Consider the following 13,396-nt stretch of genomic DNA (forward strand, 5'->3'; position numbering starts at 1 on the left):
ACACAGCCAAACAACACTGGCAACATCTTCACACATGCCAACAGGAAAACACTTTTCTGCTTCAGCCAAGTCAGAACATAATTCCTCTGTCTCTTTTCATCTGCCTCCTTTGTTTTTTTTTTTGTTTCTTTCCTTGCTTTTCTTTATATTTCTTCTTGGCATTGCTTGTGTACTTGTGTGTATTTCTCTCTCGTGTTCACACACTGAGTAACACCAACACAGGCAGAGGGATTAAGATGCCGCTCTTTTATATGAGTCGTGAAATTCCAGTTTCACAAAGAGAGTAGACAAAGCTGTGGGTGAACTACGGTGCATGTCACTCAACTCCTGTGGCTGCCACACTGTTAGTTGTTCTGTGGCTCTCTTGTATTTTCTGTTTTAAAGAGAGGAAATGAGAGCTGTGGCCCATGTCCCATGCCACCAGGCCTGAACATTTGATCAACTCCAGCTCCCAGGCAACCAGATGAACTTGACCCCCTAGCACTAGTCATAAGGATGGGAGGAACACTACAGGGACTAGTGGAGATCTTCAAAGCATTGAATATTGCCCCAAGCTAAGAGGGAGCCACTTGCTCACTAATCGCCTGTCTGTCACTTCCTGGCATTCCCTGGCATCCAGCTGGCACACAAACATGGCCAAGGCAAAAGAGTCTGCAGTCAGGAAAAAGGGCTACAAAGGTCCCAATTACCCCAGTAGTGTAAATTATGTGACATTTTATAGACCTGAATGGACACGTACACGCATATACTATATCTGAATCACAAATACTTTTCACTCAATCGTGTTTAATACCAAACAAACACGTGAGTACATCCACACTTAAACAGCACCGACACACCCATAAACTCACACACATTCACATTGACAAACACACACACACAACCTATACTCCATCTCCCAGTGCGCTCTTCCCCGCCCCCTCTGATGTTCCTTCTCGAAACTCAGCTGAGGTCTCATGGCAGGCAGCAGATGGCATAGGCAGCCTACTCTTATCTTTTATTGAACGTTATTTGTTTTATTCATCTGGTTCCACAGATGAATTACTGCACGTGGTCTCACTCACAGCTTTCAGTCGAAACGATCCGATATTCCTTCCCTGTTGCGAGCGAGTAATACAAACATATTAGAAAATGGGTGTGGAAAATGTCTCCCGTTTATTTTTTTACATGAACACCTGAAAGCAACCAGTCATGTTTGCCCTCCCGTCTCTCCCCGCAGGCATCCTGAAGTTCCATGAAGTGTACCTGGGCGAGGGCGTGTCAGAAGGAGGGTCAGAGTTCCAGGAGGGAGGTGGTGGTGGGGTGATCAGCGGCTCCTCGTTGGAGCAGCACATCGCCAGCGCTCGCGAGGCTCTGGGAGTCGAGTCCTATTACAGCAGGTGAGATAGATGTTTACAACCGTAACAATAACATACTTATTCAACAGTAGCTGCTAAAGCATTCACACAAGCTTATTAAACTTGTATTATTCTATCAAACAAGCATGTACGTTATTTTCCAGAAATAATATCTACTGATTTTAAGCAACCCCACCGCCCCCACACACACTCTTTTGGGAGCCCTTGTTCATCAACTATCAGAAAGGAATGTTAAAGCAACATTGACATGACTTCACCTCGTCATCAAAAATGTTACCCAAAGCAAAAAACAAACACCTAAACTAAAACTTGACACTTTAAGCCCCAGAGTTAGTTGAAGAAGGGTCATTTTATCATTCAGAGAGAGAGAGCGAGAGAGAGCTAGAGAGAGTGTGTGTGTGTGTGTGTTAAAGAGTGTTATTCTGCCCCATTGCACTCAGTGATGACAGGCCTCCACTACCTGTCCAAAGTACTCCGCTCTCTCCCCAGTGAGAATAAATGAGACGGAATAATGGCTCTTGGATGGCCAGACAGTTGAACCCACCTAACAAACAGCAGACCAGACAAGTAAAGGAAGACAGAATGGGTTTACTTAGAGTATAAGGTAAATGGGAGGAGGATGTGATGGTAAAACCAGTGAGGTAACAGTCAAAGAAGCAGATCCTGGTGGATAAAGACCACATAGACAACATGGAATATAACCAGAAGGACACTGCATGAGATGATGGCAAATGTGATGAGTTATATTAGTGCCCATTGACATCCATGGGTCTACACCGCGTTTGACGTTAGCCTGGTTTCTCTAGTTGGTGTTTGATCCATGGTGCCCAGCTGGTCCACCCAGTGCCAGCCTCCACCACCCTAGCAGCCTGGCCCTCCTGCCCCATTACCAGCTCATTTACTACTCCAATGGGAAGCTGTACACACGCCACTGCGCCTGGATGGGCACAATATGGCACCACTTACCAGCCCATTCATTCTCCAGAGTGGAGAGAAAGGACACAGCACTCTGAAATGAGTGGAGAGATAAAATGAATGGGATGGAGAAGAATAGGGAGAGGATGTGTGTGAAAGAAAGCAAGATATAGAAAGGGAAGGATACAGCCTTTGTTACAGTAGAAATGTAATAATATATGGAATTTCTATGCAATCATCTTTTAAAACCGCATTGTATGCTGCATCCATCCATTCTCTTAGTCCACATCTAAGGTCTGTCAGTGTGGACATCATAGGAGAACAAATCTCAAATGAGACATATACTGCATGGATTTTTTTTTTAAAACGTGGTGGTGGTAGTGGGCGTAAGATGATGAGAGATCCCATGGCGCAAATTCACACAGCTACTGGGAGAGCAAGAAGCTGACATAAGAGTTACATGATATGGATGCATCAGAGGAGAGGTTCGGGCATGAAGGGAGCGCATGGCGGGGGGGTTAGTGATTGTGGAGTGGGGGATGGTTGACTCCCCACTGACTGGATCAGCATCACCAGCATTATAATGAAAGGATTTAACTCTGCTTACCATCACGGTGTTGGACCAAGCTCGGGGAAATTAGGCCAAGTATGTGTGGGTTGAACAGTGTGTATTTTGGGCAGATCAGGAGTGTGTGTAAGTTGATTTATCCACAGAGAAACAATGTAAGTCTGTGTATTGTCTACTTTGCTGAAGTGCCTTTTTTTCTTGCCAACATCTCTATGGCTATGCATGTCTCTCACTCTCTCTGTGTGTCTTTCTCTCTCTCTTTCTCAGAGGGTGTTCGAGCAGTGAGACAGAAAGCGAGGCAGGAGATTTGTTGGACCAACAGTTTGAGGAGCTCAACAACAAGCTTAACTCAGTCACTGATCCAACAGGCTTCCTGCGCATGGTGTCCAGAAACAACCTGTTCAACAGGTAGGAGACTGTTGCAAAGCACCTGTACATTCCTGCACTGTTATTGAGGCTAATCAACAAGAGCTACTCAGACCCACTTTTCCACAGAAAAAAAGATTAAAAAATATCTGCTCGGGTAAGGAGATTCATGGGTATTGTGGCTCATCTGTGAAAGGAGTCTTTTCTCCATTGTTTAGCTAGCGCAGAGGCAGCATGTGAATCCTCCTTATTAAATAGACTGAGTAGAGCCAAGCTCCTAAAGCCCTTATCAACTGCCTACTCTGATGGTGTGTGTGTGTGTGTGTGTGTGTGCGTCTACATGCCAGACACAGACATTGAGACCAATGTGGTTTTTAGATGTTTGCCCTGTCTGTGTTTGTTGTGCAGATTTGTGGAGATTTCAGCGAGTCTGCCTGTGTGCTCATTCAGCTCGAGTATCGTTTAATGATACAATGCAAAGTATTCATTTACATTGTGCTGATTGGTAATGTATACCAATAGAATGTGTGCATGTGTGCATATGTGTGTGTCTTGGTCATATTTCCCTGTCCTCGTCCACAGTTGAGCTGTTCTTTGATGAGAGGGTAATTCCAGCTTTAATTGCGTCTCGGTGCTCATTAAGCCTTTTTAATGGGCTGCCGGTAATAATCTGCTCATTCTTTTGGGCCTCAAAAAACCCTGAATTATAAAGCTCCTCATGCTTAGGAGCCTATCATCTATCACAATGCTAAAGCAAGAGAAAATGAAGAGAACCTCATTGTCATTTCAAGTCATACATCTCTGGATATGATGTCAAGATAAACTACATAAATTTTCCCTAACATGTTAAAAATTTAAGCTATTACTGGTGTGAAGACTGCAGTATTTTCACAATTACTCCCAATTAAAAGAGAGTAAAAAAAATATAATGAAGTCTAATTAAATGACATTTGAATCAAATCGGTACAAGAAAAATATACTTGAAGATCTGTGCTTTTTGGTGTGATATCTTCACCTGGTATTTTCTTCGATTGTCCTATTTTAACTCTGAGATCTAATCTACACCAGGGAGCTTGGAAGGATTACTATGGGAAGGTGATAATGAAAATCTTCTCATGTCTAATCCCCTCAGTGTGTAATTGAATACGTTTTTATGCAAGATGATAGCATAATGAGGATCATGATGAAGTTGTCAGTTAAGAAGCAGTAAACACTGATAGAGCAGGAGACCTGTATTTACAGCTGAGTGGCCACTTGCTTGTCAAGCAATAATTTATATTGTAGCTAGAAATAAGGTCAGAATCAAAAGCTTACATATGTAATAGAGGCAGATTCGGCTACGTTTGTGTCACCTCTCAGATCACACTTCAAATCATTTCATTCAAATGCAGCCACAGAATGCAATCTTCACCTTCAGCCTTACTGCTCTTAGTCATTTCCCTCTGCGCTTGACACTCACCTTCTTTTGGCTTATCCCTTGCCTCTGCTTTCATTCTTCCTGTCAGCCTAACAAACGATTGTTTGCTTTCCCATGGAGGCTCATGCCAAGGCCTGGGAGAGAGACAGAGTGTTGGGAGGGAGGGAAGCCAGTGGCCTGGGGCTACCAGAAGGGCAGGATAGATGTCTCCTGGCTGGGGCCCGGAAGAAACTCTGACTGGTGGAACAGATGGAGAGAAGTGACAAGTGCGGACATAAAGCTTTGGCCCTGTGTGCCCACAGCACCAAAGACTTCTAACTCCATGGCCAAAATTGGCACAGTTCTCAGTATGTTGTGTGTCTGAGTAGGGAGCTGTCATTTCTGAGGCATGCCTCAAACACACAGGGCTGTTGCCATATTTTGCTCCATTTCAAAAAAGCTCCAAGTCCTGTGAAGTATTCACTGGCAGTACATTGAAGCTCTGACTTTTAATTATATGTAGAGTGGGTCGCTATAAAGACATTCCTCCTCTTCCTGTAGTGATTCTGGCAAACTGATAGCATTCAGCGCTGCAACTGCATTTTATTCTAAGCTCCAAACTACCATAGTTCAATACTGCCATCTAGTGGAGTGTTATATACACTGACATAATATTCTCAGTACTATTGCCACTGTATCATGTGAAATTACATATACTATATGTATAGTGTATATATATATATATATATATATATATAACACATTACAATGGAGATCTAGTATGGCCTGCCTTTATCTGCCTCTTGCTTGGTGAAACTTAGATCTGACAGTGAGCATGTCAGAAAAAAGAAAGCTGAGCCTTTGTGATTGAAAGTGTTGAATCACTCCCTTCTGCTGAAGCATACTACTACCACACACAAACGCACAGAAATTACAGTGGCTGAGTTTGCGTCTTTCCAGAGCCATATCTGATGTAACACTATGCAGCAAGTTAGACATGGACCTTGTCAGCCACATTCCCAGCACGACTGCAAAGCTCATAAGAGCAGCATGATGGTTTGATGTTAAAGGACAGTTTCATGCACAAGAGCTCTGTTGACAGGCAGGATTTTTTTATGTTTTTTTCAGCAATATTTTGAATTTAAACTTGAATTATTATGCAGTATTTTCAATTAAGGACCTTATGTTGACTTTAACCAAGTTTTAACTTAGGTTTACTGTAGAACTGTTTAAACTAATTGTGCAAATTGATTATGTATAATAAAATAAGATCAAATACTGTATTGGCATTGAGTCGAAGCACATTGCTGGAATGTAGGAAGATCATTTTGTAATTTAAAGAAAACATAAAAATGAAAAGAGTTCATTCAAATATTTTTGGAGCTTACTTTAAATGCATTATGGAGGAGTTGCAAAGTGCCTAAAACTACACTAGATTTGCAGGGGAAAAATATAATTTACAAATGATAACATAGCATTGTTTTGTGTCATGTTTGTGTTTATGCAGGAGTTGCCAGAGTATGACCAGCCTGTTCAGTAACACCATGTCTCCAGCCAAAGAAGGTAGCTCTTCCCTGCCTCGTCGCTCCAGCAACCTCGGCAAGCCTCCACTCCGGGCACTTTATGATTTGCTCATTGCACCTATGGAGGGGGTGAGCGCTACTACTATGGGCCATTGCCTGCCTATTGATGTAGTTGTGTGGCAGAGATGAAGAACATGATCATGAGAAAATGCAATTATGAGGAATCAAAAGCACCACACCTTGTGAATGTTATTTTGTGTTTGTGTATCTTAACATTAATCCTTTTGTCTGACAGGGCTTGATGCACTCCAGCGGGCCCGTCGGCAGACACAGACAACTGGTGATGGTGCTGGAGGGAGAACTTTACCTCATCCCCTTCGCCCTGCTAAAAGGAAGCTCTTCTAATGAATACCTGTATGAGCGCTTCAGCCTCATTGCTGTTCCCTCCATCCACGGCCTTGGATCTAGTCTAAAGGTTGAGCTTCTTATTCAAATATCTTAAAAATACTTCTACTTCTATTTGAAACTCACAGAACTAACAGAAGACTTTTATATCCCCTGATTATACTTTTTTAAGTCATCTATAATGTTATTATAGATTATTAAATTGTTGTCTTTCGAATGTAGAGCTAGAATTTAACCCTGGTTGCTGTGCTCCTAGACTCACTCCCGGCGCCCTGGACCAGCTCCATGTGGTGGTGTCTCAATGGCAGCAGTGGTGGGGAACCCTAGACTGCCCTCACCTGTGATGGACCGCTGGCTTTGGGGACCCATGTCCTCTGCAGAGGAGGAGGCTCTAATGGTGGCTGAGCTGCTGGGCTGTCAACCCCTGGCTGGCCCTGCTGCAACTAAGGAGAGGGTCATGAGTGCCCTCACACAAGCTGAGTGTGCCCACTTTGCCACCCACATTTCTTGGAAATTGGCTGCTCTGGTACTCACCCCAAACCCAGAGGGCGTGCCCGGTGGGGCAAGTGCCAGCGTGGGAGTGGGAACAGTGGGGAGAGGTGCAGGGGGAAGGAGAGGGAGCAGTGGCAGAGGCAGGAAGGGCTCGATTGGAAGCGGCTACACCATCCCAGAGTCTCTCCACATGCAGGATGACAGCAGTGATGTGGAGAGCATCTGTGACAGTCCGTCCCTACAGGAGTTCCTGCTCACAGCTGCAGACATATTGGACCTGAGGTTACCTGTCAAGCTGGTGGTGCTGGGGTAGGTGGACTGGTTAAGGAGAACACATTTAAATGGTGATCTGTTATGTTGATTTAAGTCCTGATGTTTTATTTTATTTTAATGACTCAGTATGTGGATTGAGGATTGATTTACAGACAGGAAAGGCATTAAATACAGTACAACATTAAAAAATAAAGCATGTAGCTAATGAGAATGTGATAGCACAGCCTAGAAAGATAAAAACAAATCATGCTTGAAATGTTATGCTATAAAATATTTTACTGCTTCCTAATTCAATTATATGTGTGGTTATCATTCTTCAGCTCGTACCTGGAGTCCAGCAGCAAGGTGACAGCAGACGGTGTCGTGGGATTGACCAGGGCCTTCCTGGCTGCTGGTGCTCAGTGTGTTCTGGTGTCCTTGTGGCCTGTCCCTGTCGCAGCCTCCAAGGTTTTTGTCCACGCCTTCTACACTGCTCTTCTTAATGGGACCAAGGCTAGTGCAGCTCTGGCAGATGCCATGAAAACTGTCCAGAGTAGCAAGCAGTACTCACACCCCTCCAACTGGGCAGGTTAGTGATGTTATTCATTTATGTGTTAATTATACAAATGTACAATTAAAAATAGATAAATGTAGATTTAAATAGCCATGGAGCTCTTTTTAATGGCATTTTTTCTGTCCAGGATACATGCTGATTGGCAGTGATGTGAAGCTTAACAGCCCATCTTCCCTGATTGGCCAAGCTTTGGCTGAGATTCTTCAGTATCCTGATCGAGCACGTGATGCTCTGAGAGTTTTACTCCACCTGGTGAGACAAGGAATGACATACGTAATTTCACAACCGAAGACACACACAAAAATACTGATGCTATACTGCTGCGCTGTTTGCAGGTGGAGAAGTCTCTTCAGAGAATACAGAACGGTCAGCGTAACTCCATGTACACATCCCAGCAGAGTGTGGAGAACAAGGTGGGGGGAGTCCCTGGCTGGCAGGCCCTGTTGACAGCTGTGGGCTTCCGGCTTGATTCTGCAGGCCCTGGTATCCCTGCTGCTGTCTTCTTTCCCACTGCTGACCCAGGAGACAGGCTCCAACAGTGCAGCACCACTTTACAATCACTACTGGGTATGCACCACAGACAAGCTCTGCATCACAGTTAAATCAAATTCAAAATCAGTCTGTTTTTGCATTTTTCATTATGTAAGATGTGCTTTTTGCTGTGAATTTATACTGTTTCCCACATACAGCATGGCCAGTTCTGTCATTTCTGTTTGTAACCATGTCATACAGTATATCACTGTATATGATACCGCCGGTTTAATCATAGAGCTACTTAGCTTTAGGTATAAAAAACATGCCTGGTGTATGAATAATGAAGAACTTCCTTTGATCCCATCCCTCAGGTCTGCCGCCGCCAGCTCTCCAGGCTTTGTGCAAACTCATCACAGCTTCAGAGGCAGGAGAGCAGCTCATCAACCGGGTAGGCCCCTGCAGTCCTGAACAAATGTTGCCAGATTTTTAAATCTAATGCTCGAGATACAAATAGGTCTTTGGCCCAAAATACAAACAACATATATACACAAAAACATATTTTATTTAATGTTAAGAATTGTTGAGGCCGTCCCGCTCACTTCCTTCGAAACTTTTACAGGCCTTGGCACCATGAGGTTCTTGCTAGAAGAGAATAGCAGGGCTCTGTCATTGCATAACTGTATTACATCAGGGCTGGATACGCGCTGGTGCACTGGCAACTCAAGCTGCAGCTTAATCTGCGTTGAAATGCTGCATTGAAGCCTGTCTAGCAGTCCTTCAAGTACAAGGTCTTAACTACAATCTGAGTAATGTTCTTCTGCACCCAAACTCGTGACGCCAGAGAATTAATCTTGCGCTGCTGAGGTTTATCCCTGTTTACGTGTAACATGTGGCTGTCACATGCTTTAAGTGAAAGACTATCCAGTTAGTTGGTTATTAGCAGTTTTTGTTGCCTCATACTGCAAATAATGGTCTCAATGTGCAGAACATGAAACATGCTTAACCTAATCTATGTTTGCTGATTGTGTCAAACTCCACTCTGTCGTCAGGGTGATATATTATACACTACTGTTACTTGTTGCTATTATCCTTCTTGTTGACCTGAACCCTTGTACCCTTTGTGAATGGCCTGTATGCATGCAATTAAAAGCCTATTCTCTCTCCCATTCCCCTAATGTGCGGTCTGAAGGCTGTTAAAAATATGGTGGCTATGGTAAGTGTGCCTTCACCTGCCTGCACTCCATCCCATTCTAGCCTGTTCTTTCTGCAACGTCTCTTTCTTGTGTAGAAGCTGCATGACAATTAATCTATTTATTTAGTTTGTATCGTGCTGTTCTGTCATCCTTATGCATGCATAAATGTAGCTTAGCAATTCCACCTCACCTCCCATTATTAGATCCTGCAGTCAGACATTAGGGATTACAGGTATTTAAGGATTTATAACCCTGGTTCATTACAGGTCAGAGGAATGTTTCAGGCTGGTAGAAGGGATAAAGCTATGATGTAGAAAACAAACCTCTCATAATCATGAAGAGTGAAGTGAGGAGAAGAGGCGTGTTTCTGCTTTCTGAACAGTTACGTCAGGTGGACAAAGGTGTCTCTGTTCTAAGCCAAGTAATCCCCAAACAGAATAGGCAAGGGCACATGTAAACTTCCACAAAGCTGAAAGCCTTTTAGCTCTGTTTCCCTGCAGACGTTCTGTTACCCTGAGCACTGATTATCACTCATTATTCACTTATTTTTACACAATAAGATGTGGTTGTCATTATTTTAGGGCACTATAGCTGATTAAAAGTAAAAAATGTTTATTGAATTGAGAGCAAAGATCTAAATAACTTTGCATTGGATGATTTTTTTTTCTTAACAGAAGAAAAATCACATGGTTTGCTCACCAAAATCATTTTATCCATTAATCACATCTCCAGTAGAATTCACTGGTTTAACGCTCCTCCCTAACCACTGCCAACTTTTCTTGTTTTCTCTCTTTGTCTTCTCTTTCTTCTTCTCCAGCTCCACCAGGTTCTGGTCCAGCTCCAGACAGGAGAGAAAGAACAGGACTTCTCTCTGCTGCCCATTCAGGTGTCCATTAGTGTGCAGCTATGGAGACTGCCGGGATGCCATGAATTTCTGGCTGCTCTAGGTGAGTCATCTGTTTCCTAAGAAAACTGTGAATTCCTGTCTCCTCCAACTACCCTCTCATTATGCATCCATGTGCCCTTGTGAACTCTGGCACATTATTGTTGTCTCTCTGTGTGTGTGCAGGTTTTGACTTATGTGAGGTAGGCCAAGAAGAAGTGGTGCTGAAAACAGGCAAGATGGCCAACCGCCGCACCTTGCACTTTGCTCTGCAGTCTCTGCTGGCGCTGTTTGGTAAGTATATTTTGTACTATTGGTTGTTGAGAAAAAAAAATACTCATGCTCATTGTAATTTCTGTTCTTCTTTATATCTTCAGTCCCTTAATTTTCCCATTTTCATGTTTCATGTCTTTCATCTCTCCCTTCAGACTCCACAGAACTGCCCAAGCGTCTGAGCCTGGACAGCTCATCTTCCCTTGAGTCTCTAGCTTCAGCCCAGTCTGTGTCCAACCCCCTGCCCATGGGATACTCAAGCCTTCCCTTCTCTCCTCCTTGCCTGGACAATCAGGCATCAGATGCCATCTCTGTCTATAGCCTCAGCTCTGTAGCCTCCTCCATGAGCTTTGTTTCCAAGTCAGATTGTGATTTCCTCAGTCATCGGCAGCGCGGTGGGGCCACGGCACACTACTCTGCCCACAAGCACCCTCATGTCCCCCGTAGTCGCTCCTCTCCTCATGGGGCAGCTGCTGCTGTGGCAGGAACCCGGGGTGAGGAGGAGGAATACGAGGGCTTTTCTATCATCAGCAGTGAGCCGCTGGGAAGCCACTGTGACTCTTTGCCCCTGCCACCAGGCCACAGCCAGCGCCACCACCGTGGAGGCAGGGGGGTTGTCGGTGGATCCAGCACAGGGGCAGGAAGAGGCTACACTGTATCAGTATCATCAAGAGGCAGTGTCAGCACCCCCACCTCCCCTGTCAAAACATGCGTGGTGCCCAGTCCAAACTCACCTTTCCAGAAGGTGGGTAAGGTGAGCAGCTCAGATACAGGTGAATCAGACCAGTCCAGTACTGAGACGGACAGCACTGTCAAGTCTCAGGAAGAAAAAACTGTCCCTCTGGATCCTCAGGAGCTGGCCCAGAAGATTCTAGAGGAGACTCAGAGCCATCTACGGGCAGTGGGTAGTCTTCAACGGGCCGGGGCAGAGGGTGCGACAGCAGGAGGAACCTCAGCTCGGAGCAGCGCCTTCCGCTCGTCTGAAACTAGCGCATTCAGCCGTCCTAACAGCGCTGGTGGTCGAGCTCAGTCTTCCCCAAGACCCAAACCTCCCTCCCGTTCCTCTTCACTGCAGAAGATAAGCTCTGGATACAATAGTCCTGCTGTCTCTGAGTCTTCCCAAAAGGAGGGCAGCCACCCTTCACCCACTCTGGACAGCCATGCACAGTTCAAATTGAAGTACCCAAGTTCTCCATACAGCGGCCACATCTCTCGTTCTCCCAGTAATGTGTCTCCCAGTTCTGGTCACCAGTCCCCGTCCGGTAGTGCTCCATCCCCTGCCCTTTCATACTCCTCCACAGGCTCTGCTTGCTCTACATCGGCTGATGCTCCAGACTTGGACCGTCTAAGAAGAGGGGTCATTGATGAGAAAGTCCAAGCCATCCACAATCTGAAGACCTTTTGGGCTAATGCTGCAGCCCAGCAACAGCAACATCTAGGTCCTGTCAAAGCTGTCCACAGTGCTTCTGGACCCCTAGGTTCTGCCAGTAGGGATGTACTGAGCCTTCTGAACCTCTCCCCACGCCATTGCTCCCCTAATGACACCCAAGACAGCCTGGAGCTGCGGGAGCTGGGGCTGCAGTCACTGGACAGGGGCAGCAAGAACTCTTCCAATGGACACCACTGCTCCAACCCCAGGAAAGTGGCTCCATCTCCTACAATTTCCACAAGCAGCAGCCCTGGTGCTCGTTCTATCCGACTACCTGCTGGCAATGGATACAAGTTCCTGTCGCCTGGAAGATTTTTCCCTTCCTCTAAATGCTGAGACATTTCAAATGGTCCTATACTTTTACCTATAATTTACTATCCTGTGTGCTGGAGGAGTAGGGCACTTTGTGAGGGCCACTATTGGTCCACCGAGCTTGACTGACAGTGAGAAGGATTTGATTGGTCAGTGAGTGTGATCCTGCAGAGGCACATGAATGCTTTAGAGAGTGTCTTGTCTATGTGCCCATAACACTGTAAATGGCAATGAGAAATACTCAACGACCTGATACTGTGTTTGTGTGTAACTGTGTGTCAGGTAAATGTAAATGCCATTTGGTATTTTCCCCCCCAAAACCTTGCTGTTTGTGTGGGCCGAGATGCAACAGCTATGACTGATTTCCTCCATTCTATTTTTTGTTTTTAAATTTAATGGTTATTGTTATTATTGTTTGTTATTGTTATTAATATTATAATAATTATTATTATGTTTTGTAAATTAATTCCAGTGTTTCACAATCAGTATTAAGCGTTTTTATATTATTAAAAAGTGAACAAACCTGTACCATGTAAAGATGGATAGAGTGGGGAAAAAAAAGATTTAATATTTTTTATTGAAATCAAAAGGGCATTTTGCCTGATTTCTTTGTGAATTGAGTGTCTGCTCTGAAGCATGGATTCTCTTGCTATTCAATGTTAAGTACCATGTATGACTTTTTAGCCCATGATTTTTTGAGATTAAACATCAAAGTTTCATGACAACCATCTGTCATTTATCAATAAACTGTTTCAATAAAAAAACATCATTGTTTTCTCTCTTGTATTCTTGACTTTACACTATTCTTTAGTATGGAACACTTATATTACAACCTGTACTACATCATACCACCATCCCCCAAGGGGTAACAAGGTAAATAAGAGGGGTAACAAGATGATTAAAGGGATGGGTCAATATATATTACAGTATGTTTTACTTGTGAAATACTAGATACATTCTCCTCTTGAGACCTCTCACTCTTT

General features: G+C 44.3%; 1 protein-coding gene across 3 annotated transcripts in view; it reads left to right on the forward strand.

Moving 5' to 3' along the window:
• The window catches only part of LOC137194276 (tetratricopeptide repeat protein 28-like), a 168,406-nt gene extending 155,207 nt beyond the window's left edge, over window positions 1-13,199 (forward strand). For 2 of the 3 annotated variants that reach the window (XM_067606025.1, XM_067606039.1), the window contains 13 exons: window positions 1,220-1,379; window positions 3,109-3,249; window positions 6,111-6,255; window positions 6,422-6,601; window positions 6,788-7,332; window positions 7,617-7,864; window positions 7,977-8,101; window positions 8,185-8,416; window positions 8,695-8,771; window positions 9,513-9,536; window positions 10,334-10,463; window positions 10,586-10,693; window positions 10,828-13,199. In XM_067606025.1, the coding sequence (XP_067462126.1) occupies window positions 1,220-1,379; window positions 3,109-3,249; window positions 6,111-6,255; window positions 6,422-6,601; window positions 6,788-7,332; window positions 7,617-7,864; window positions 7,977-8,101; window positions 8,185-8,416; window positions 8,695-8,771; window positions 9,513-9,536; window positions 10,334-10,463; window positions 10,586-10,693; window positions 10,828-12,437 (3,725 nt within the window). In that variant the 3' untranslated portion in view covers window positions 12,438-13,199. The remainder of the gene's footprint in view (window positions 1-1,219; window positions 1,380-3,108; window positions 3,250-6,110; window positions 6,256-6,421; window positions 6,602-6,787; window positions 7,333-7,616; window positions 7,865-7,976; window positions 8,102-8,184; window positions 8,417-8,694; window positions 8,772-9,512; window positions 9,537-10,333; window positions 10,464-10,585; window positions 10,694-10,827) is intronic. The other variant, XM_067606030.1, reaches the window with a different exon arrangement.
• The last annotated feature ends 197 nt before the right edge of the window (window positions 13,200-13,396 follow it).

This window comes from Thunnus thynnus, chromosome 2 (genome assembly GCF_963924715.1).
Source record: "Thunnus thynnus chromosome 2, fThuThy2.1, whole genome shotgun sequence".
Classification (NCBI taxonomy): Eukaryota; Metazoa; Chordata; class Actinopteri; order Scombriformes; family Scombridae; genus Thunnus; species Thunnus thynnus.